Consider the following 24,468-nt stretch of genomic DNA (forward strand, 5'->3'; position numbering starts at 1 on the left):
GGCATGCGCCACCATGCCCAGCTAATTTTTAAAATTATTTATAAAGATGAGGTCTCTCTGTGTTGTCGCGGCTGGTCTTGACCTCCTGGGCTTGAGCTGTCCCCCCATCTTAGTCCCCCAAAGTGCTGGGATTACAGGCATGAGCCACCATGCCCAGCTTACCTGAATTTTAAAAACATGATTTATTTACTTTTTTTTTTATAAACAGGGTCTTGCTCTGTTGCCCAGGGTGGAGTGTAGTGGCGTGATTCTAGCTCACTGCACCCTTGAACCCCTGGGCTTAAGTGGTCACCCCACCACAGCCTCCCAAATAACTAGAACGTACAGGCATGTACCACACCATGCCCAGCTAATGTTGAATTTTTTTGTAGAGAGTCTTGCTGTGTTGCCTAGGATGGTCTCAAACTCCTGGCCTGGAGCAGCCCTCTCACCTTGGCCTACCAGAGTGCTGGGATTACAGACCTGAGGCATTGCATTTGGACCCCTAATTTTTTTTTTTTTTTTTTTTTTTTTTTTTTTTTGCGTGGGGGTTTCTTAGTGGGAGACCAGAGAACTTGCTAGACAAAATCTTAAAGAGCTGTACTACTGCAGCCTCCAAGTTTTAACTCACCAACTCAGTATATACTTTGGCTTTTACAAGACTATTATTAAAGTAAAATATACTCTCTTTTCTACCTTGCTTTTGATCTGTTCTGCTTCTTGAAGCATAGTAAAAATATTTTTTAACTGCTAAGTTTGTTCATTGTACTGGATGTGTGAAAAAGTAAGAGTAGTAGGTAACATCCTGGATTCTAGAGACCAATTCTTAGGTTGAAGATAACGGTCCAGTGTTAATATAAATTCACATAAATCTTTATCTTTCAGAAAATACTTTCCTACTAACTGTATAAAATTGTTAAAACACTATAAATCTAAATTTGAGTTTTGCTCATTTAATTCTGTGGCATACACAATATTTCTATGTAGAATAATGGATTTGATGGCTAGAAAAGTAAGTCAGTGTCTAATAGAGTCCTTGTATATTGTCTAGAGCAGGGGTCCCCAACCCCCAGGTCACGGTGGCATTAAATTATCATAGGAGAACCAACCGTATTGTAAATTGCACATGCGAAAGATCTAAGTTGCGCACTCTTTATGAGAATCTAATGGCTGATCGTCTGAAGTGGAGCAGTTTCAAACTAAAGTCATCACCTCCACCCACTCCCGTCAATCGTGGAAAAATTGTCTTCCATGGAACCGGTCCCTAGTGTCAGAAAGCTTGGGGACTGCTGGTCTAGAGGCTTTCTCCCCCTTGTGTTTGGTCTGATTCATGTTGTATTAGTTGTGATGTTGTCTGTTTCAACATACAGATATTCATCCAAAGAAATACTTAATTGCCATTAGGGTACTTTAAGCTTTCATTTTTTCTTTAAGTGACTGTTTGATTTATATTATGCATCAGGCACTGTTTAGGCCTTGGAACTTCCCAAGTGTACCAGGAACCTTGTATTCTAATTGAGAAGACACATAAATATGGCCAGTATTGGGAAGATGTAGCGTTTTATTTTTTCTGGAGTTGAGTTTTTAGCTTAAAACTTACAATTTTTTCCTGTGAATACTCTTAAAGACAAAATCAGGAAAATTATACAGAGTGGGTAAAATTTTAGGTTGAATAAAGACTGTCTTTATTCTGACTAGAGTTAATATTAAGAAGTTGAAAATATTGATATTAGGCATGTTACCTATATTAACAATTTAAGATGGGAACATGAACTTGGGATGTTTGCAGTTTGGAAACTCTCTACCCTGACCAAAACTAAACTGAATGAATATAAATTCTGACAGACTGATCTTCACCACTACTGTAACCTATTTGATATTGAACATTTTTTTATTATGTAGCTGGGCGTGTGGGCATGTAACTGTAGTCCCAGCCCCTTGGGAGACTGAGGCAGGGGAAGATCCCTTGAGGCCAGGAGTTCCAGCTGCAGTGAGCTGTGATCACACCTGCGAATAGCCACTGTACTTTAGCCTGGATAACATAGTAAAACCTCATCTCAAATTTAAAAGAGAAAACATATTATTATGGAAAATTTCAAATACAACATACATGAAAGTAGACTGTATAATGTAGTGAATCTCCATGTACTTATTTCTGGCTTCAACAGTTAATCAATGTGGTTAATCTTGCTTCATCCATAATCTATTCTTGACAATTATTTTAGTGCTGTGGGTTTTTTTTTTTTTTTTTTTTTTGACAAAGTCTTGCTGTGTCACCCAGCCTTGAGTACCATGGCATAATCGTGGCTCTCTGCAGTCTTGACCTCCTGAGCTCAAGCAGTCCTCCTGTCTCAGCCTCATGAGTAGCTGGCAGCACAGATGCATGCCACCACACCTGGCTAATTTTTAAATTTTTTGTAGAGACGAGTGCTCCCAATGTTGCCCAGGCTGGTCTCAAACTCCTGGGCTCAAGCAGTCCTCCAGCCTCAGCCTCCCAAAGTACTGGGATTACAGATGTGAGCCATCACACCCGACCTTAGTTTTTATTTTTGGTTTTTCTTTTATGGCTCCTCAAAATTTAGCTTAATGACATGATTGTTTTAGAATAAGTCCCAAACATAACAGCATTTTATCTGTAACAACTTATGTATCTTTAAAGATAAGAATTAAATATACATACACACAAAATCATACATACACACAGTACTATTATCACAGTCCCCCCAAAATTTTTAACAGTTTACTATTGCTTGTGAAATATCCAGGTAGTTTTCATATTTCCCAATTGTATCATAAATGTCCTTTTATACCTGGTTTATTTGAAGCTATATCCAAACAGGGTTATACATTACGTTTAGTTGATATCTTAAGTCTTTATAGAAATATCCCTTACTTCTTTTTTTTCCCCCCTTGGCATTTATTTGTTGACGAAACAGATCATTTGTCCTGAAGAGTTTTCTCACATTTTAGACTTGGCAGATTCATCTTCTGGGGTCATCCAACACATTCCTCTGTCCCCTGTATTCCCTGTAAATTGGAAGTTAGAGCTAGCTATTTGATAAGATTCATTTTTTTTCTTTTTTTGGCAAGAACATTTTATAGATAGCGTTATGTACTTCCTACATAGTACATTATAATGCTCATGATGTCTGGTTGTCTCCTTTCTGTATTACAAATATTGATTAGTGTGTAGAGGTGTTTTCATCCTGATCCATTCATTTTAAACTTCCTTGATGGTTTCAACAGCCATTTTTGATCATTGCCTGGATTTGCCGTTGTATATGAAACTCTAAATCTATAGTTTCTTTACATTTATTGCTGGCATTCCATATAGTTGACTGTAACAACCATTTGGTTAACCTGAAATGCAGTTTTTACAGAAGAGACATGATATATGTGTATTCTCTTTCATTTATCAATTTAAAGAATGAGTTGATTGCCTAGATTTTTTCAAAGGGAATTCCTGTTTTTTTTTTAAGTATCATTATGAACTCATGAATTTTTAACATTTGATATGTTTCATTCCATTATAGTCTTTTTTGATGTTCAGATTGTCTCATCTTTAATCAGTGGGAACCTCTTCATGTTGGCTTCTGATCTTTTTTTTTTTTTTTTTTTTTTTGATAACTCTCTTGCGTCTGGAAGGACAAGGTATACCAAGGAAGTACCAGGCTCCTCTTACAAATTTTCTGCCCTGACCTAGAATTGGCCCTTTGTCTAAAGAAGAACTCTGTTGCTTTTAGAAGTAGTATTTAGAGACTCAGTAGGAATTGTTTAAGAAAGTCAGGCTACATTTGAATTAATTGCCATCTTTTTGAGGTATTTTTTAATTTTAATTTATTTATTATTATTTTATTTATTTTTTTTTTTTGAGACAGAGTCTTACTCTGCCGCCCAGGCTGGAGTGTAGTGGCGCGGTCTCGGCTCACTACATCCTCTGTCTCCTGGGTTCAAGCAATTCTCTGCCTCAGCCTCCCAAGTAGCTGAGATTACAGGCACCCACCACCATGTTTGGCTAATTTTTTTGTAGTTTTAGTAGAGACGGGGTTTCACCATCTTGGCCAGGCTGGTCTTGAACTCCTGACCTTGTGATCCACCCACCTCGGCCTCCCAAAGTGCTGGGATTATAGGCATGAGCCACCACACCCGGCCTTGTTTTTTATTTTGAAGCAGAGTCTTTCTGTGTCACCCAGACTGGAGTGCAGTAGCGCGATCTCGGCTCACTGCAACCTCTGCCTCCTGGGTTCAAGTGATTCTTGTGCCTCAGCCTCCAGAGTAGCTGGGATTATAGACGTGCACCACCATGCCTGGCTAATTTTTGTAATTTTAGTAGAGATGGGGTTTACCATGTTGCCCAGCCTGGTCTGAAATTCCTGAGCCCAAGGGATCCACCTGCCGTGGCCTCCCGAAGTGCTGGGATTACAGGTATGAGCCATTGTGCTCGGCCTTTCTAAAGTATTTGAATTGTACGTTCTTTGTCAGTAGTTTTAAAAATAGACATTTGGCAAAGTAGCCTTTTGGTTTCCAGTTTACTTTGAGACAGCTATTATTAATTAGACATACTTAGTACATTGAGTGATGTATCATACATTTAAAGTAGTCATATAGACTAAGATTGTACTTCCTATTTTTCTATGTATTTATTTATTTATTTTTTTTTTTGAGACGGAGTCTCGCTCTGTCGCCCAGGCTGGAGTGCAGTGGCGCGATCTCGGCTCACTGCAAGCTCCGCCTCCCGCCATTCTCCCGCCTCAGCCTCCGAGTATCTGGGACTACAGGCGCCCGCCACCGCGCCCGGCTAGTTTTTTGTATTTTTTTTTTTAGTAGAGACGGGGTTTCACCGTGTTAGCCAGGAGGGTCTCGATCTCCTGACCTCGTGATCCACCCGCCTCGGCCTCCCAAAGTGCTGGGATTACAGGCTTGAGCCACCGCGCCCGGCCGTGTATTTTTTTTTTAATTAAATTTTTTTTTTTTTAAAGACAGCATCTCACCCTGTCACCTAAGCTGGAGTACAGTGGCACAATCGTGGCTCACTGCAGCCTCAACCCTCTGGCTCAAGTGATCCTCCCACCTTAGCCTCCCAAATAGCTAGGATTACAGGCGTGAGCCCCCATGCGTGGCTAATTTTTAAAATATTTAGTGGAGACAGAGTCTCGGTATGTTACTCAGGCTGGTCTCAAACTGCTGGGCTCAAGTAATCCTCACACCTTGGCCTCCCAAATTGTTGGGATTGTAGAGGTCGGCCACTGCACCTGGCCCCGTTTTTCTCTTTAACATACTACTACATTCTGCTGATAGGTCACTCTTCACAAGTAATTCTCTGCCATTGATTGTGTGCTTACAACTATTTGTTCCCCTCGTTGAGAATATGTTAAATTGGGCCAGGCATGGTGGCTCATGCCTGTAATCCCAGAATTTTGGGAGGCCAACACGTGTGGATCACCTGAGGTCAGGAGTTTGAGACCAGCCTGGCCAACATGATGAAACCCTGTCTCTACTAAAAATACAAAAAATTAGCTGGGCGTGGTGGCGGGCGCCTGAAATCCCAGCTACTCGGGAGACTGAGGCAGGAGAATTGCTTAAACCTGGGAGGCGGAGGTTGCGGTGAGCCCAGATCATGCTACTGTACTCCAGCCTGGGTGACAGAGTGAGACTCTGTCTCAAAAAAAAAAAAAGAAAAGAAAAAAAATATGTTAAATTGCTTTGCAGTGTAATACTTAGCTGATTCTTTTTAAATGTACTTTTTTTTTTTCCCCATCAGCTTTTAAGTTCGAGGGGACATATGTAGGATGTACAGGTTTGTTACATAGGTAAAATGTGTGCTATGGTGGATTACTGCACAGATCAACCTACCACCTAGGTATTAAGCCCAACATCCATTAGAAATGTAAATTTTAAAAGGGTTAATGCTAAGTGCACAGTTTTACAGATGATTTGTTACTTCCTCTTTTGCTTCTTATATAGGAAGAAAAGGGTAGTGAAGTTTATTATCTCTATATTCCCTTTAGGGACTTACTGTGAAACCAAGTGGTTCCTTTCCTGTCTTATTAAGGTGCATTTAAAATATTTAGGGATTTTACAGCTTTTAAGGACATTTCACCAGGTATAAAAAAAAATTCAAGGCCAGACGCCAGGCCCGTCTCACTTTGGGAGGCTGAGGCAGGTGGATCACAAGGTCAGGAGATCGAGACCATTCTGGCTAACATGGTGAAACCCTGTCTCTACTAAAAATACAAAACGATTAGCCAGGCATGGTGGCAGGCGCCTGTAGTCTCAGCTACTCGGGAGGCTGAGGCAGGAGAATGATGTGAACCCGGGAGGTAGACCTTGCAGTGAGCGCCACTGCATTCCAGCCTGGGCGACAGAGCAAGGCTCCATCTCAAAAAAAAAAAAAAAAAAAGAAGAAGAATTCAAAATCCACTTTATTTTGTCTTGTGTCACATAGTAAATGTCTGATGTTGGACATATATAATAACTAAATCTTATAAATACATCTCAAATGGGGTTATCAGTGAAAAGGATACTATTAAATGGACACCCAAAGGGATTTTGCTCTTGACACCTTGTCTTTTTCTAATCCCATTCTTCAGATTTTGGCTTCATTGTGTGTGCATTCTTGCATCAGCCTATATATAAATCCTAAATGTGTTTTCTTTCAAAAAGTGCTTCTTAATATCCAGGATGATTTCATGTGTCCAGTGCTGTGCTGGTCTGTTTGTCTTTTTTTTTTTTTTTGAGACAGAGTCTCAGTTTGTTGCCTAGGTTGGAGTGGCATGATCTTAGCTCATTGCAACCTCCACCCCCCCGGTTCAAGCAGTTCTTTGCCTCAACCTCCCTAGTAGCTGGGATTACAGGTGCCCGCCACCATGCCTGGCTAATTTTTGTATTTTTAGTAGAGACTGGGTTTCACCGTCTTGGCCAGGCTGGTCTTGAACTCCTGACGTCGTGGTCCACCCGCCTTGGCGTCCCAAAGTGCTGGAATTACAGACGTGAGCCACTGTGCCTGGCCTGTCCTTTTCCCTTTCTCAATTTTTGTTACCCATGTGCTCACAGAGATAACACATTTTCACTATCTTTAATTTTTTCTTTGGAGCATTTCTTATTCTTTGTGAAGGTATGCATGTAGTGGTTTGTTCTTAATGCCTTTATCTTTTATTCTGCCCTTAGATATGGAAGCATATTTTGTGCAAACCTGAAATTATGTGGGTTGGTTGGAGGGGGTGGTTTTCTTTTTAATGGGTATGACAGTTTTCATACCTGCATATCTCATTGGATAGAAAAATTGTGTATAATTGGTAGCTCAGGGCTCCTTTGTCTAATAACCTGATATGGTTCACTGTTCAGCTTTGGATAAAATTAGCACGTAGTGTTCTCCACTTAAGATCAGGAAAGATGGAGATTATATATACTACCTAATTCTTACTCTTTATACCTCAATGGATCCTAACCAGTTGCATGTCTATTCTTTCTTGAGTTAGAAAGAATCCCAGGAACATCTTTCTGTACTTCTATTCCTGTTGGTTTAATTTCTCTGTTTTTGGCTCAAAGTCTCAGGAAACACATCATCACCTAAGAGAAGCTTGTGACTCTCACTCCCAGCTGCCCTCCTATTCTTTCCTCTATAGGACAGCCCATGTACTCTCGTGAACATGGTGCTGCTGCATCTGAGCGACTTCAGTTGGGGACACCGCCTCCTCTGTTGGCAGCTCGTTTGGTGCCACCTCGAAACCTCATGGGATCCTCCATTGGGTACCATACCTCAGTCTCCAGCCCTACCCCTCTGGTTCCAGGTAAGCTTTGCTACAGATGGCCATCCACCTCACTGATCTTTTTTACCTTAAGCTGGCCAGCCTAAGCGGTGACCTGGCATCCTGATCTGCTGTCATAAAGTCCTATTAAAGCTCATAGGTAGTTTTATTTTCTGTTCCTTTGCTTCTTTGGTTTGTCTCTAGTGGCTGCTAGATGATTAGGCCTGTGTATCCGTCATCTCTGGTGTCCTCTATATTTACTTTCAGTGCCTCGGTAACAAAGTGATGCTAGTTCCTTGAGCTAGTTTCTAATCAGGTAGATGGGAAGATAATATCCACTTGAATATTTTCTGATTAGTTATACATTGTAATAAACTAGGTTAATTTTTCTTTGAAGCAAAACGAAAATAAACATCTGGTTTCTTGCCAATCATGTCCTTTTTTCCCTTTTGCCCGTTGTATGGTCCTTTTGCCCCTTGTATGTGTGTATAATGTAGCAATTCTTAAAAATTCTTTTGTCCTATTGACATAGGTATTTTGAAGGATCTGTGGAGTGCTTTGTGGGTGTTCCATGAGGTGTTTTTAACCCTTTCTCACTTTGCCTTTAGATCTTATTCATCTTAATTAACTAAAGGGCTTTTAAGTTAATTGGTGTTCTGTGTATTCCCAGGATTTATAACACAAGGTCATTTGATTATGTAACTTCTTTAAAACTTTCTGCAGTCTTAACTGTAGGAGATTTTCTGTCAGTAGTGCCAAGTGGTAACTGAAAATTTTTAATCATAATTTGCTGATCCATTTTTAAAAAGATAAAGCAGTATTCATTTTGTATGTTATACTGCATGTAATTTTTAGAGTTGGCATAACCAGGGAAGCTGTTACTTTACATATCATTTTCAAACTGTATCATTCTTCAACACGTTGAAATTTAATAAGCAACTGTGTTAGATTTACTTTTAAGCTAAACATATCATTACAGTGTGTTTCCATCAGGAGGGAATGCTCACGATTAAATACTGTCTTTAGTTGTCTTAAAGAAACAAAAAATTATAGAGAGAGAAGTTAGAGCAAAAGCTAAAATAATTAAGTATGAAGCCCCCAAAATACTCTTTGGCAGATAACTATGATCATAGTCCTGTAACCATTGAGGCAAAATTATTTGTTTTTGTTTGTTTGTTTGTTTGTTTTGAAACAGAGTCTGACTCTGCTACCCAGGCTGGAGTGCAAGGGCGTGATCTTGGCTCACTGCAACCTCCACCTCCAGGGTCCAAGCGATTCTCCTGCCTCAGCCTCCTGAGTAGCTGGGATTACAGGCATGCATCACCAAGCCCAGCTAATTTTTGTATTTTTAGTAGAGATGAGGTTTCACCATGTTGGTCAGGCTGGTCTCGAACTCCTGACCTCGTGATTTACCCGCCCTGGCCTCCCAAAGTACTGGAATTATAGGCGTGAGCCACTGCACCTGGCCCAATTATTTGGTTTTATTAATCATCATCAGGAAACTTTGAGACTGAATGCAAGCCTTAGGAATGAAATAAAATATCTCTAATAGGAATGTCATTGTGATAATTTATTAAATTTTCTGTTCCATCCTTCTCTGAGGACAGTACAAATGCCCCAAATGATTACTTTTCAACATAATTTAACATTTTATTAGAGGGAGACAGTTCTTAATCTAGTGATGCCTTTTTTGTGTAATTCCATGAGCTGTTTTCAAAACCTGGAAAAAGGGGAAACGTGGGGGTGGGGGGAAGAGGAATGTCGACCAGCAGTTCTAGTTCTTAATATTAGATATCTCAGAATCACCTGTGCTTTAATAGCATTTTATTATTATTGCCTCTTTGTAGCTTGTGGATGTTTTGTGCAAGAAGGAAGTTAGCTTGTGAATCTGAAGTTGGGAGAAGCATAATATTCATGGGAGAGGTTTAATCTAAGAGTATTGGGGGTGAGACATTTTCTGGATTGAGGACTTCTGAATCCTAGTTGTGCTATTTATTGACTGTTGACTCAAATGCCTGTAGTGGCCAGGAAGATCCCCTAAATGAGGATAATTTGGTGATCTTATATTCTGAATCACTTCTATACTCTAAATCATAGACGTGACTGACGTGTATGTGAGCGCATGCGCTGTTTTATTTGAAATATGGTTTATGTGTGAAACCAGCTGTTCTCTCTCTAGTTTGAAGAAGTGCAGATAACCAAATGAATACATTTTCTTTTGACCTCAATTAAAAAGGTGCCTAGAAATTGGAGATATGATAGATAACAGAGGAAACTCAGTCCTTCACATATGGTGTTTGTGTATGTAAAAATTTGTATTAACAAATGTGCATTGGGCTGGGCACGGTGACTCACACCTGTAGTGCCAGCAGTTTGGTAGACTGAGGCCGGCAGATGGCTGAAGCCCAGGAGTTCAAGACCAGTCTGGGCAACATAGCGAGACCCCATCTCTATTTTTTTAAAATTAAAAAAAAAAAATGTACATTGACATTTGGATAAGGTAATTAATATATAGAGCAGAAATGAGTAGGTGAGTGAATCTGAAAATACCAGTATTTAAGAATGGATGCATGTATCTATATTCTATAATAGGAGCTTTTTTTTTTTTTCAGTTTCAAAAAGTGTATCTAGATACTGTTAACACAAAGAGAAATACAGTCTTCACCTCAGATTCCACATATGCAGATTCAACCAACTACAGATTGAAAATATTCAGGAAAATAAAATAAAAAATAGCAATACAATAGTTAAAAATAATGCAAGTTTTAAAAACAATATCCATAACAGCTATTTACATAGCATTTATATTATGTATTATAATTAACCTAGAGATGTTTTAGAGTATACAAGAGGATTTACCTAGGTTATATGCAAATACCACCACCCTATTTTATATAAAAGTCTTGAACATTTGTGCATTTCGATATCTGTGGGAGGGTCCTGGAACCAGTCCCTCACAGATACTGAGAGGTGACTGTAGGTTGATGTATTTATATTTGTTGGAGAATATATGTTTTTTAAGCAGGTGTTTATTTTAGAACAATGAGAGATGATTTAACCTCTCTCTGATTTGTTGTGTGTTTTGTTGCTTTGTTTTCCCTCAGATACATATGAACCAGATGGTTACAACCCAGAAGCTCCTAGTATTACTAGTTCTGGTAGATCTCAGTACAGACAGTTCTTTTCAAGAACACAGACACAGCGCCCCAATCTGATTGGCCTAACATCTGGAGATATGGATGCAAATCCAAGAGGTGAGAATACCTTGAACTTTTTCTGATGCTAAGTGTTATGCAGCAGTTGGATATAGTTATTACATTTGCATTTCTGGCCTCGCTTGAGGAAATTAAGGTCCAAATTACTTATATATCATCTCTTTGAAGGGTACTATGTATTAATCTCAGATGTTTTTAAATAACTTTATCTCCAAAGTTTATTTTAAACCTATAGTTAGAATATATTTATTTTTAAATATAAATCACACTAATATTACTTAACTACTTCTTTTAGTAGGACTTTAGGCTGTTTTAGTTTTGTTGCTAGGCACTGTGTTAGGTATTGTGTATAGATAGATGAAATTACTGATCCCCTCCTCAAAGAACTGATCATTGAAGGGCCTACTGTGGCACCTCAAAGTACTGGGATTACAGGTGTGAGCCCCTGTGCCTAGCCTAGCATTTTCCTGTTCTTTCTTTCTATCCTAGCTTTATTTATTCTTTTTTTCCTGCCATTAATAACACTATTACCACTATAAGAATAACAAGTTTTGTATGAAGACTACCAAATGCCTTCTCATATATATATATTTTTTTATATATATGGATATATTTTTTGAGACAGGGTCTCCTTCTGTCACCTATGCTGGAGTGCAGTGGCGTGATCTCAGCTCACTGCAACCTCTACTTCCTGGGTTCAAGCGATTATCCCACCTCAGCCTCCTGAGTAGCTAGGATTACAGGTGTGTGCCACTACAACCCTGCTAATTTTTGTATTTTTAGTAGAGACGAGGTTTCACCATATTGGTCAGGTTGGTCTTGAACTCCTGACCTCAGGTGATCCAGATCCCACCTTGGCCTCCCAAAGTGCTGGGATTACAGGCATGAGCCACCACACCCAGCCTCATATATATTACTGTCTCTCATGTTTCTGTTTTTATTCTCCCCTTTGACAAGTAAAGACACTGAGGCTTAGAGAGGTTTAAAGAACTTGCCCAAGGTCACGCAGCTGTTAAGTGCCAGAACTAGAATTCAGAGTAGAAGTCATGTTTTGTATACAACAGGATTTCTTTGTTGTCTTGGGCAAGTCATTTAACCTTTAGTTATATCTCCTTCCTTTAATATGACACACTTCATTAAATTAAAAAAAAAAGCATTAGGCAATGTTAGCTGGTAATGATAAAAACTATTTAAGGAGAGCATAATGGCATCTCAAATTCTAGAATGTTTTATGCCATCACAGTTGCTGTCTTCTTCATTAGCCTTCTAAAACACAAGTCCCGCAAGAGCAAGGATCATGTCTATTTTATTCACCAGTGTATACCCAAGGTCTGCTATAGTTGCTGAGCTGTCACATAGCTAAATGTCAAGTGAATTAATCTTTACATCATAATTTCCCTGACAAAGATGAAATCAGATGTACCAACTCCTAACCATATACCTACCACGGCATTCAGCTCTGGGTTATTCTTTGCTTGGTGGAGTTGCTAAAGTTAGGAGAAGTACTCAGGATTCAATGGGCATAGTTTTGTGTTGTTAATTTCTGTTTTGTTCAGTACACCTCTTCCTACCCACAAGTTATTTATTGTAAGGACAGATTCTTAGAGTATTTCTGTCAATTTATAGTATTGGCTTTGGAGTTTCTTCCCACCTTTAAATCTGTAGAAAATCAAAAGAAACATAGTAAACATCTGAATGCCTTCATTTAGATTTACCAGTAATGTTTTATTACCTTTGGGCATGAATGCTCTCTTTTCTTTCTTCTCTCCACTTTTTCTTGTTGAATCTCTTGAAAGTAAGTGGTAGACATTGTGAAACTTTAACTCCTTTACCTTATATCTAAGAATAAGACAGTCCTATATAAGCACAGTATTATTGCCACACATAAAACCATAATTCCATAATAATATGTAATTCTTATGATGTGGTTAACTTCTTATTGAATCACACCAGGAGGCAAATAATGTCCATTAATGGTGCTAACTTTGATTGCTTGCATCAGGTGATCATTGTTAGAGCTCTTCATTGTGTTTGTTTGTTTCTTTCTTTGTTTCTTTATGAGACTGAGTTTCACTCTTGTTGCCCAGGCTGGAGTGCAATGGTGCAATCTTGGCTCACCGCAACCTCCGTCTCCTGGGTTCAAGTGATTCTCCTGCCTCGGCCTCCCGAGTAGCTGGGATTACAGGCATGCACCACCATGTCTGGCTAATTTTTTTGTATTTTTAGTAGAGACGGGGTTTCCACACGTTGGTCAGGCTGGTCTCGAACTCCCAACCTCAGGTGATCCACCCGCCTTGGCCTCTCAAAGTGCTGGAATTACAGGCATGAGCCACCGTGCCCGGTCCAGAGCTCTCCATTGTAAATGTAATTTTTGGAGTGTTACTTTGGCACCATAAGAATCTTGTTTTCCAACAACCTTTCACCAATATTTTTTTCATCTATTGATCATTCATGCCTGAGTCAATTATTACATCAAGGTTAACTTTGAGTTTTGAAACATGGATTTCTAGTTTTATAGAAAAGGCATTTGTAACTTTTCTTCTGTTAGGCATTTCTAAAAGAGAAATGAAAATAATTGAGCTATTAATAGTACTCTTTAGCTTTTAGACTAAGTATGTGAATCATTGAGACTCCTGAAAACTCAGTAATTTGAATTTTGTTTCCAACAGCTGCTAACATTGTGATCCAGACTGAACCACCAGTTCCTGTTTCGATTAATAGCAACATAACCAGAGTAGTTCTTGAACCAGATAGTCGAAAAAGAGCTATGAGTTGTTTGGACGGGCCACTCACAAAGAAACCTTGGCTGGGAAAGTAAGATAATTTGCTAATTAGTAGCATCTAATTGTTATTGTTGTTTGCATTAGTAAATTCATAAAAATAAGATTTGTCATTAATGATTTTCAAATTAAATATCTTGAAGTTAGGGTTCTAGGAGACATCGTTAGAATGTTGTAAAAATTAAAAAGTTAACAATATTTATAGTAGGTTTTTTTTTTTTTTTTGAGACGGAGTCACCCAGGCTGGAGTGCATCATCTCAGTCCACTGCAACCTCCGCCTCCCGGGGTGAAGTGATTCTCCTGCCCCAGCCTCCTGAGTAGTTGGGATTACAGGTGCCGGCACCATACCCACCTAATTTTTTGTATTTTTAGTAGAGATGGGGTATCACTGTGTTGGTCAGGCTGGTCTTGAACTCCTGACCTCAGGTGATCCATCCACCTTGGCCTCCTAAAGTGCTGGGATTACAGGTGTGAGCCACCACACCTGGCCCATAAAAGGTATTTCTAATTTGTACCTACCTATTTCTACACCTAACCCAATATTAAAAATTACTGACACACTGGCAATGGATAGAAAAGAAGAAAAAAAAAGAAATAAATGGTGAAGAAAATAGCTTAGTACCCTTGCAGAAGTTGAAAATACGCCATTAAAGATGATGTTCTAGCCAGGCACGGTGGCTCACGCCTGTAATCCCAGCACTTTGGGAGGCCAAGGTGGGCGGATCACTTGAGGTCAGGAGTTCGAGACCAGCCTGACCAAAATGGAGAAACCCAAAATACAAAATTAGCCGGGCGTGATGGTGCACGCCTATAACCCCAGCTACTTGGGAGGCTGAAGTGGGAGAATCACTTGAACCCTTGGAGCGGAGGTTGCAGTGAGCTGAGATCTCACCATTGCACTCTAGCCTGGGCAAAAAGAGCAAAACTCCGTCTCAAAAAAAGAGAAAAAAAGATGATGTTCTAGCCTTAATTTAATTTAATGATGTTAGAGTCCTTGATAATTGTGGTAGATGTTTATGTTAGATCTTTTTAGCATATGATTTTAAGTGTTAGTTGGGCCTTTTCTTTTTGTAATCTATTGCTGTTCTCCTTTCTCTTCACGTTTTCTATTCTCATGTAATAAGAATAATGTCTGCCGGGCATAGTGGCTCACACCTGTAATCCCAGCACTTTAGGAGGCCGAGGTGTGTAGATCACTGACATCAGGAGTTTGAGACCAGCCTGGCCAACATGGTGAAACCTTGTCTGTACTAAGAATACAAAAATTAGTCAGGCGTGGTGGTGTGTGCCTGTATTCCCAGATACTAAGGAAGCTGAGGCAGGAGAATCACTTGAACCCGGGAGGTGGGGGTTGCAGTGGACCGAGATCATGCCACGGCTCTCCAGCCTGGGCGATGGAGTGAGACTCTGTCTACAAAAAAAAAAAAAACAAAAAAAAACAACAACAACAACAAAAAAGAATAATGTGAAAATTGCTTAGTAATTTCTGAAGAATGTTAAGGGCTCACAAAAGGCACTTTAAACAAATTAATCAATGCAATCAATTTATTATATAGAGATGTGGTCTTACTATGTTCCCCAGACTGGTCTGGAAGCCTTGGGCTCAAGCAGTCCTCCTGCCTTGGCCTCTCAGAGTGCTGGTATTACGGCATGAGCCACTGCGCCCAGCCTGTAGCCTGTGTCTTGATGTTTAATATATTTTCTGTGGTTTGAATTTTGAATATAATGTTTCATAGGGTTTTGAAAAAGTTTTCTGGGATTATAGGTGTGAGCCACCATGCCCATCCACAAAAGGCACTTAAAAAAATTATAAACCTAAATTCTTTGTGGTTATATCTCTTGGCTAGGCATGAAGTAGGAGAATTAACTAAGATGTATTAATCTTCCTTTTAGGCAAGGAAATAACAATCAAAATAAACCAGGGTTCTTACGAAAGAATCAGTATACAAACACCAAGTTAGAAGTCAAGAAAATCCCTCAGGAATTGAACAACATTACCAAGCTCAATGAACACTTCAGCAAATTTGGAACTATTGTTAATATCCAGGTAACTGTGGCTATGTCGGTGACAGAAGCCAGGCATTTTATGGGTCTTGGGAAAATTTCTATTAGCTTACCTTGTTTAAATGAGTCAGTGGTTATTCTGATCATCTCTGCTAAGTGCTGTAAATGCCACCATATATCTGTATATCCACTTTTATGATGGACTTGTTAAACCATGTTTGTTCTTGTGAATTCATTTGGTTCTTTTCTGCAATCTCTTCCTGAAAGAGAATGGGCAGCCTCACAGTTTTGGAGACTGGGAAGTCCAAGATCATGGTGCTGGATGATTCATTTCCTAGGGAGTGCTGTCTTCCTGGCTTGCAGATGGTTGGCTTCTCGCTGCGTTCTCATATGGCAGACAGAGAAAGAAAAAGAGGGGGTTGGGGCAGATTTCTTTCACTTCTTTTAAGGCCACTGGTACTATTCATTAGGATACACCCTTATGACCTCATTTAACCTTAATTACATCCTAAAAGCTCTATCTCCAAAATAGTAATGTTGGAGTTTAGGGCTTCAACATGTGTATTTTGGGGAAAACATTCATTACATAGCATTGGGTCATAATTTATTTAACTATTTTCTGTTTTTGGGAATTTATATTGTTTTATTTTCTTCAAGGTTGCTTTTAAGGGTGATCCAGAAGCAGCCCTAATCCAATATCTTAGCAATGAGGAGGCCAGGAAAGCCATTTCTAGCACAGAAGCAGTTCTAAACAACCGATTCATTCGAGTCTTGTGGCATAGGGAAAATAATGAGCAACCGACACTACAGTCCTCAGCACAGCTGCTCCTGCAACAACAGCAAACACTTAGTCACCTCTCACAGCAGCACCATCACCTGCCACAGCATCTTCATCAGCAGCAGGTGCTAGTGGCCCAGTCCGCTCCTTCAACAGTGCATGGAGGTATCCAGAAGGTAATCTGGTTCACTGGGAATTAAAGGTCTTTTAGTTACACCCTCTAGATCAGTATTTTTCAGTTCCTGGTCCTTGGGTCTTCTACATAAGAGCTACTCATAATTTGAACCACAGACCAGCAGCATCTGGTCTCCTGGGATCTTATTAGAAATGCAGATTCTTGGGGGAAAAATTGCAGATTCTTGAGCCATACTCCATCCTACTGAATCAGAATCCCTATGGGTGGGGCCCAAGGATTTGTGTTTTAACAAGCTCTCCAGGTGATTCTTAACATACCTTAAAGTTTGAGACATGCTATTTTACATCAGAATCACTTACCTGGGTGCAAATTCCTGGGCTTCACCTTCTCAAACCTGTGTAGAGTCAGTCTCTAGCTATGGGGCCTATAAATATATATGTTTAACAAGTACTCAAGTTATTGTTATGCACAGTAAAGTATAATAACCATCTACCACTGAGCAACTTTGACTGTAGAGCTATTTCTTTATTTTGTAATAGAATCAGTCTTTTTTTTGTGTCTACCCATTTGCCCTCCTTTTTCCCATGTAAAAAAAATTATACGTTCCTTCTAAAAATGGGTATAGAAGCTCCAAGAGAACTGGAATTTTGCCTGTTGTGTCCATTCTGTCCCTAGTACCTAAAACAATATCTGGTACATATTGCTCAAAACATATTTGATTGAATAGATGAAGGAAGGAAAAAACAAAAGAACAAAATACCACACATCAGAGCATTCAGATACTGACCTAGATAATCTCATGCTTAGAGTAAATGCATTCAGATTTTTAAAAAATATTCCTTACAGTACATGGTGTCGACTCCATTTATCATCCTGCTCATTTGCATCTAAATTCTCTTTCAGTTATCCCACTTGTATCCCACTTCATGTAAGGGCCCAAAGGTGAATGCTTTGCCTAGATGTTGGATGAATAGTGTAGAAAAGAGTTCATATTAGGCCGGGTGCGGTGGCTCAAGCCTGTAATCCCAGCACTTTGGGAGGCCGAGGCAGGTGGATCACGAGGTCAGGAGATCAAGACCATCTTGGCTAACATGGTGAAACCCTGTCTCTACCAAAAAAATACAAAAAACTAGCTGGGTGTGGTGGCGGGCGCCTGTAGTCCCAGCTACTCGGAGGCTGAGGCGGGAGAATGGCGTGAACCCGGGAGGCGGAGCTTGCAGTGAGCCGAGATCGCGCCACTGCACTCCAGCCTGGGCGACACAGCGAGACTCTGTCTCAAAAAAAAGAAAAGAAAAGAGTTCATATTATCATCTTCATGGTGATCATTAGATAGGTTCTGTTAGTGCAGCCCAATATTGCATTATGTTTTGAGGTGATCATTTCACAGTTATTCATATTAAGCCACTATCAGTTAAGACCCCTAATTCTTTTATTCTTCTTTTTTTCTTTTCTTTTCGAGACAGTCTCGCTTTGTCGTCATTCAGGCTAGAGTGCAGTGGCTCAGTCTTGGCTCACTGCAACCTGTGCCTCCTGGGTTCAAACTATTCTCCCGCCTCAGCCTCCCGAGTAGCTGCGACTACAGGTGCATGCCACCATACCTGCCCTTTTTTTTTTTTTTTTTTTTTTNGGAGAATGGCGTGAACCCGGGAGGCGGAGCTTGCAGTGAGCCGAGATCGCGCCACTGCACTCCAGCCTGGGCGACACAGCGAGACTCTGTCTCAAAAAAAAGAAAAGAAAAGAGTTCATATTATCATCTTCATGGTGATCATTAGATAGGTTCTGTTAGTGCAGCCCAATATTGCATTATGTTTTTGAGGTGATCATTTCACAGTTATTCATATTAAGCCACTATCAGTTAAGACCCCCTAATTCTTTTATTCTTCTTTTTTTCTTTTTCTTTTCGAGACAGTCTCGCTTTGTCGTCATTCAGGCTAGAGTGCAGTGGCTCAGTCTTGGCTCACTGCAACCTGTGCCTCCTGGGTTCAAACTATTCTCCCGCCTCAGCCTCCCGAGTAGCTGCGACTACAGGTGCATGCCACCATACCTGCCCTTTTTTTTTTTTTTTTTTTTTTGAGACGGAGTCTCGCTCTGTCGCCCAGGCTGGAGTGCAGTAACCGGATCTCAGCTCACTGCAAGCTCCACCTCCCGGGTTCACGCCATTCTCCTGCCTCAGCCTCCCGAGTAGCTGGGACTACAGGCACCCGCCACCTCGCCCGGCTAGTTTTTTGTATTTTTTAGTAGAGACGAGGTTTCACCGTGTTAGCCAGGATGGTCTCGATCTTCTGACCTCGTGATCCGCCCGTCTCGGCCTCCCAAAGTGCTGGGATTACAGGCTTGAGCCACCGCACCCGGCCCCAATTTTTGTATTTTTAGTAGAGACGGGGTTTCACCATGTTGGCCAGGCTGGTCTTCAACTCCTGACCTCAGGTGATCCACCTGCCTTGGCCTTCCAAAGTGCTAGGATTATATGTATGAGCCACTGTGCCCAGCCAAGACCCTCTAATTCTTTCAGAGCATTGCATACTAGAGGAAACATTAAAAAATAATTGTTTTTTTGTGTGTAGGTGCATGCATTTTGTTGTGATGTGTTTTAGACATTCCAAAAAGTATGAATAATCTTTTTTTTTTCTTTTTTTTGAGATGGAGTCTTGCTCTGTCGCCCAGGCTGGAGTGCAGTGGCCGGATCTCAGCTCACTGCAACCTCCGCCTCCCGGGTTCACGCCATTCTCCTGCCTCAGCCTCCCGAGTAGCTGGGACCACAGGCGCCCGCCACCTCGCCCGGCTAATTTTTTGTATTTTAGTAGAGACGGGGTTTCACCGTGTTAGCCAGGATGGTCTTGATCTCCTGACCTCGTGATCCGCCCGTCTCGGCCTCCCAAAGTGCTGGGATTACAGGCTTGAGCCACTGCACCTGGCCCAAAAGTATGAATAATCTATCAATCATTTCTATATTCACCAGTGTCATTAAAAAATAAAACCTTATGGATAATGGAAGCACCTTCCCATTCCCATTTTCTTATCTTCTTCCCTAGAGTAATCATCTTAAATTTGTATCATTCCTAGGCATGTTTTTAAACTTCTGCCACATAAGTGTTTATTTTGTATATGCAGATGATGAGCAAACCACAGACATCAGGTGCATATGTTCTTAACAAAGTTCCCGTTAAACATCGTCTTGGACATGCAGGTGGTAACCAGAGTGATGCATCACATTTATTGAATCAGTCTGGTGGTGCTGGAGAAGATTGCCAGGTAGGCATTTTTGGGAGCTTCGGATATATTTAGAATCATTCAATGAATTAACAAAATAAATTAGTTATCAGTCAGACAGTCAAGACAGTTGTGACAGCTAACCTAAGTGTGGCAGGTATACCTCTCTAATTTCCATGTTTCAGTCAGAAATTTGCTAGTGAAATTTTTTTCCTATTCAAAGTTAAGTAGGAGGCTGGGCATGGTGGCTCACACCTGTAATCCCAGCACTTTGGGAAGCCAAGGTAAGTGGATCACCAGAGGTCAGGAGTTCGAGACCAGCCTGGCCAAAATGGTGAAACCCCATCTCTACTAAAACTATAAAAAAATTAGCTGGGTATGGTTGCAGACACCTGTATTCCCAGCTACCCGGGAGGCTGAGGCACGAGAATCACTTGAACCCAGAAGGTGGAGATTGCAGTGAGCCAAGATCGCGCCATTGCACTCCAGCCTGGGTGACAGAGCAAGACTGTCTCAAAAAACAAAACAAAACAAAACAAAGTGAAGTAGGAATTTGAGAATTGTAGATATTTATTTATTTATTTAATTTTTTTTTTTTTTTTTTTTTTCAAACAGTTTCCCTTTTGTTGCCTGGGCGGGGGGGGCGGGAAACAATCTCGGCTTACCACAACCTCCGCCTCCTGGGTTCAAGCAATTCTCCTGCCTCAGCCTCCTGAGTAGCTGAGATTACAGGCATGCACCACCATGCCTGGCTGATTTTGTATTTTTAGTAGAGATGGGGTTTCTCCATGTTGGTCAGGCTGGTCTCGAACTCCCCACCTTAGGTGATCCACCCACCTCGGCCTCCCAAAGTGCTGGGACTACAGGCGTGAGCCACTGCACCCAGCCAAATTTTAGATATTTATTAATAGATAAGTGTCTTTATTAGTTAATTTCTTTAATTTCATCTTTTAAGAATTTAGTGAAGGGTATTCTGTCATAGTAAAAAAACCAAACTTTGAAATATATTTTAAGTAATTTATTTTTAGTAATATATCTATACTATAACTCTTGAGCATGGTGATTATTACAAAGAGAGCTAAATAAAAAGAAAAATAAGCAGGGAAAGCAAAGCAAACTTCAGAGGAAGAGCAGCAATGCATGCTATCCCAAAAAATACAATATAGCTTCTGTAACTGAAACAACCTGATACTGACTCATGAATAGACAGACCAGTGGAACAGAATAGAAAATCTAGAAATAGACTCAGTTGCAAATAGGAGTTTATTATATAATAACAAAGTGTCCCAGATCAGTGGGGGAGTTATAGACATGTTGATAAATAGTATTGGGATAACTGGATAGCCAGTAGGGAAAAGATGAAATAAGATCTGATCCTCTTTTTTTATTATATCATAAACCAGTATAAATTCCAAATGGATCTGAGATTTAGATGTTGATTGAAAAACTAAATGATACAACCCTCATGAAAGGAAATTTGGCAGTACAGTATCTGCCAAAATTATGTATATGCATTACTAAACTAGTTATCTTCCCTCTAAGAATCTATGTCAAAGGTATACTAGCCAAAATATAGATAGACATATGTGCAAGGCTAGTAATGATATACCCTTTATAATAACAGAAGACTGGAAACAACCCAAATGCCCATCTGTAGGGGACTGGTTACTGCAAATGTAGTATATCTACACAGTAAATATACAACTATATAAAGAATGAAGAATATTTTTATATGTACCATGGAGTGATTATCAGAATATATTAAGTAAAAAAGCAAAATAGAAGAAAAAATACGTAGTTTACTACTGCTGGTGTGAAAAAGTAGAGGCACTGAACACAGAGAAGTATTTGCTTATAACAGGAAAAAACCAAAAAGATAATTCATATTATTTAAATCCTGTGGTTATGGCAAGTATAGAAGAAGCTAGATGACTTTTGATTATGTCTTGTTTTGTAAATTTGACTTGGAACCATGTAAATAAATTCTGAATGTAATTATAAAGTAAAATTAAATGGAATAGAAGTAATTCCTAAAAAGTGAAAAGAAAAGTGAAACCCATGAACTAGCATATCTGCATTGAGCGCTTTAAAACAGTGATTTGACAATATATTCCTAGTGTGATATACCCTGAGGACAAAAAATGATTTAAAGAAATCATATCAACATTGGCAGTGTTGATATTCTGAAACCCTTCTGTGAGCATTGTAGGGTAATTAAAATGAGGAATTAAATGCTGATGTCCTTGACAACTGAGATTTTCAGAGTGGCTGAAAAGAGAGATAGAAGATAGATAAGATTAAGTAAATAGGCTGTAGTCCTGCATTTGAATAGAAACTATCAGTATAAACTCAGGTTGTATTTTATCTTAAAGGGAAAGAAAGGCAACAAAATATTCCTCAAACATTTCCCAATTCTATTCACTGAAAAGGTCTAGAAACAATGACCAGCCCAGTCATTGAGCATCCCTAGCACTCAAAGGGATCCAGGAATCCTTGAAGAAATAGCTGTCTCCAGACCTGAGACTGGCAGTATTGCAGATGAGCCTAGAATATGGTATCAAACCAGAAAGTAAGGAGGGTATCAGAGATTACTAGAGTTCTGTCAAAGAGAAAAGCAAATCTGATCAGACCTCTAAATCTACCCACTAATTTTAAAGAAATTTGGGGTATAGAGGGACATCTTCAAGGGTACCATAGAATCCTGTGGGGTAGTACTACTGGATGAGTGACCTGGTTTCTTCAACAAACAATTTGCAACAAAAAGCAAGAGATGGAGAGGGAAACTATGAAGTAAAGGAGACTTCAAAGAGATACAACAAGTTACACTTACATGGACTTTAATAGATCCCATTTCAAATGGGAGGACATTGTTTAGAAAATTACAAGCTGGAACTGGAGAGGTGAATATTTAATATTAAAGAAGTATTGTTGCCTTTTAACTATATTTTGTGATAGTATTGTGGTTATGTTGAAAAATGAAAGGAGTCCATATCTTTTAGAGATATAATTGAAATATTACAGATCATATGATATTTGGGATAAGAATATAGTTAGTTGGGGATATAAATGAAAGAAGATTATTTTATGTATTGATTATTGTTGCTGCTTGGTACTTTTGTCTGTTTCAAAAATTCCATTATTTAAAAAAAAAAAGTGATTAAAGATTTTCAAGTCAGATGGCCCTGACTGACTTAACCTGCCTCTTACTAGCTGTTGCTATGGGAATTAAAACTTTAATGTTAATTTTATGTTAATAAAAAGAAAGCCCAAAAGGGGAATGTGTAGCACATAAATAGTGCTCAGTAAATTTTAGTTGTTGCCATTTTAATAAAATAAATGATAACATGAACATCAGCTATACAAGGTTCTTACGGTACATGCAGGACTTTCCTGTGTAAACTGGTTTAGTTTTGATGATAATTAAGTGTTGTGGTGATTGAGAGAAGTCTTACATTTGGATATATTATTTATGAGATTGAATTTTCCATGGATTTCTGACTATTATTTTCTCTCTCTCTTATATTATTCAAAGTTAATTAAAAAGTTTTAAAGAAGACTGGTACAGTGACTTACACCTCTAATCCTAGCACTTGGGGAGGCTGAGGTCGGAGGATCACTTGAGCCCAGGAGTTTGAGACCAGCCTGGGCAACATAGAGAGACCCTATCTCTACAAAAAAGAAAAGAAACCAGCCAGGCGTGGTGGCTTGCACCTAAGCCCAAGAGATTGAGGTTGCAACAAGCCATGATTGTACCTCCGCACTCTAGCCTGGGCAGCAGAGTGAGACCTTATCTTTAAAAAAAAAAGGAAGAAAGGAAAAATTAAAAAAAAAAAGAAAAAACGTAGCTGAATACGTAGAAGGATTTTTCAGTTATTGGAAACAAGGGTTTTTGTTCGGCACTTCACCTAACAAAAAACAACTTATGATACCCTCCAGCCAGATACCACCTGCAGCCAAACAAATTCAACTTATTATTCAGTGAGAGGTATACACAATGCAACTGTGTGTGCCAAAAGGACTTATTTTAGGATTTCGGCTAAGTTAGATGATTCAGAAGGATTTAGGGAAACAGGCATAAATTCTGTAATAGGATAGCTTACTAAATCTTACCTGGAATGAGGCTAAAGCAGTAAGTGGTAAAGAAGCAGCAGTCATTCCTGGCATAAACGTTATGTTTAGTCATTTTATGGTTTGCATAGCATTCATGTTTTTGTCTCTGTTCAGTCATGATTAGGGAATGGTCTTCATTTTGTCTTGATCTGTTATGGTCACAAGAGCAACTTTGTCTGATGTTGGTATTTTGTGAAATTGTGTTTAACAGGAGGGCAGTAAGGCTGTTTTTATCTTTTGGGCGACAAATTTATGAATAAAGAACTAGATTTTATAATGAAGTTTTTAAATGTAGAAAGAAAATTTAAATCCTAAGAAGAGTAGAAATATATGCATCCTTTCTAAAAAATTAAACATTTCTAAGATATAATTATATTTGTGTGTGCTTTTTTTCTTTAGGTATAATTATATTTGTGTGTGCTTTTTTTTCTTTAGATCTAATTATATTTGTGTGTGCTTTTTTTTTCTTTAGATATAATTATGTTTGTGTGTGCTTTTTTTTTTNTT

At 39.3% G+C, this 24,468-nt stretch overlaps 1 protein-coding gene across 1 annotated transcript in view; it reads left to right on the forward strand.

Annotated features, from left to right (window-relative positions):
- The window catches only part of RBM27 (RNA binding motif protein 27), an 84,148-nt gene that overhangs the window by 42,903 nt on the left and 16,777 nt on the right, over positions 1-24,468 (forward strand). The window contains exons 9-14 of the mRNA XM_017872123.1: positions 7,605-7,769; positions 10,832-10,981; positions 13,612-13,756; positions 15,617-15,770; positions 16,385-16,681; positions 19,753-19,893. Coding sequence (XP_017727612.1) covers positions 7,605-7,769; positions 10,832-10,981; positions 13,612-13,756; positions 15,617-15,770; positions 16,385-16,681; positions 19,753-19,893 — 1,052 coding nt within the window. The remainder of the gene's footprint in view (positions 1-7,604; positions 7,770-10,831; positions 10,982-13,611; positions 13,757-15,616; positions 15,771-16,384; positions 16,682-19,752; positions 19,894-24,468) is intronic.

The sequence above is a fragment of the Rhinopithecus bieti genome, unplaced genomic scaffold (assembly GCF_001698545.2).
Source record: "Rhinopithecus bieti isolate Rb0 unplaced genomic scaffold, ASM169854v2 scaffold_757, whole genome shotgun sequence".
Classification (NCBI taxonomy): Eukaryota; Metazoa; Chordata; class Mammalia; order Primates; family Cercopithecidae; genus Rhinopithecus; species Rhinopithecus bieti.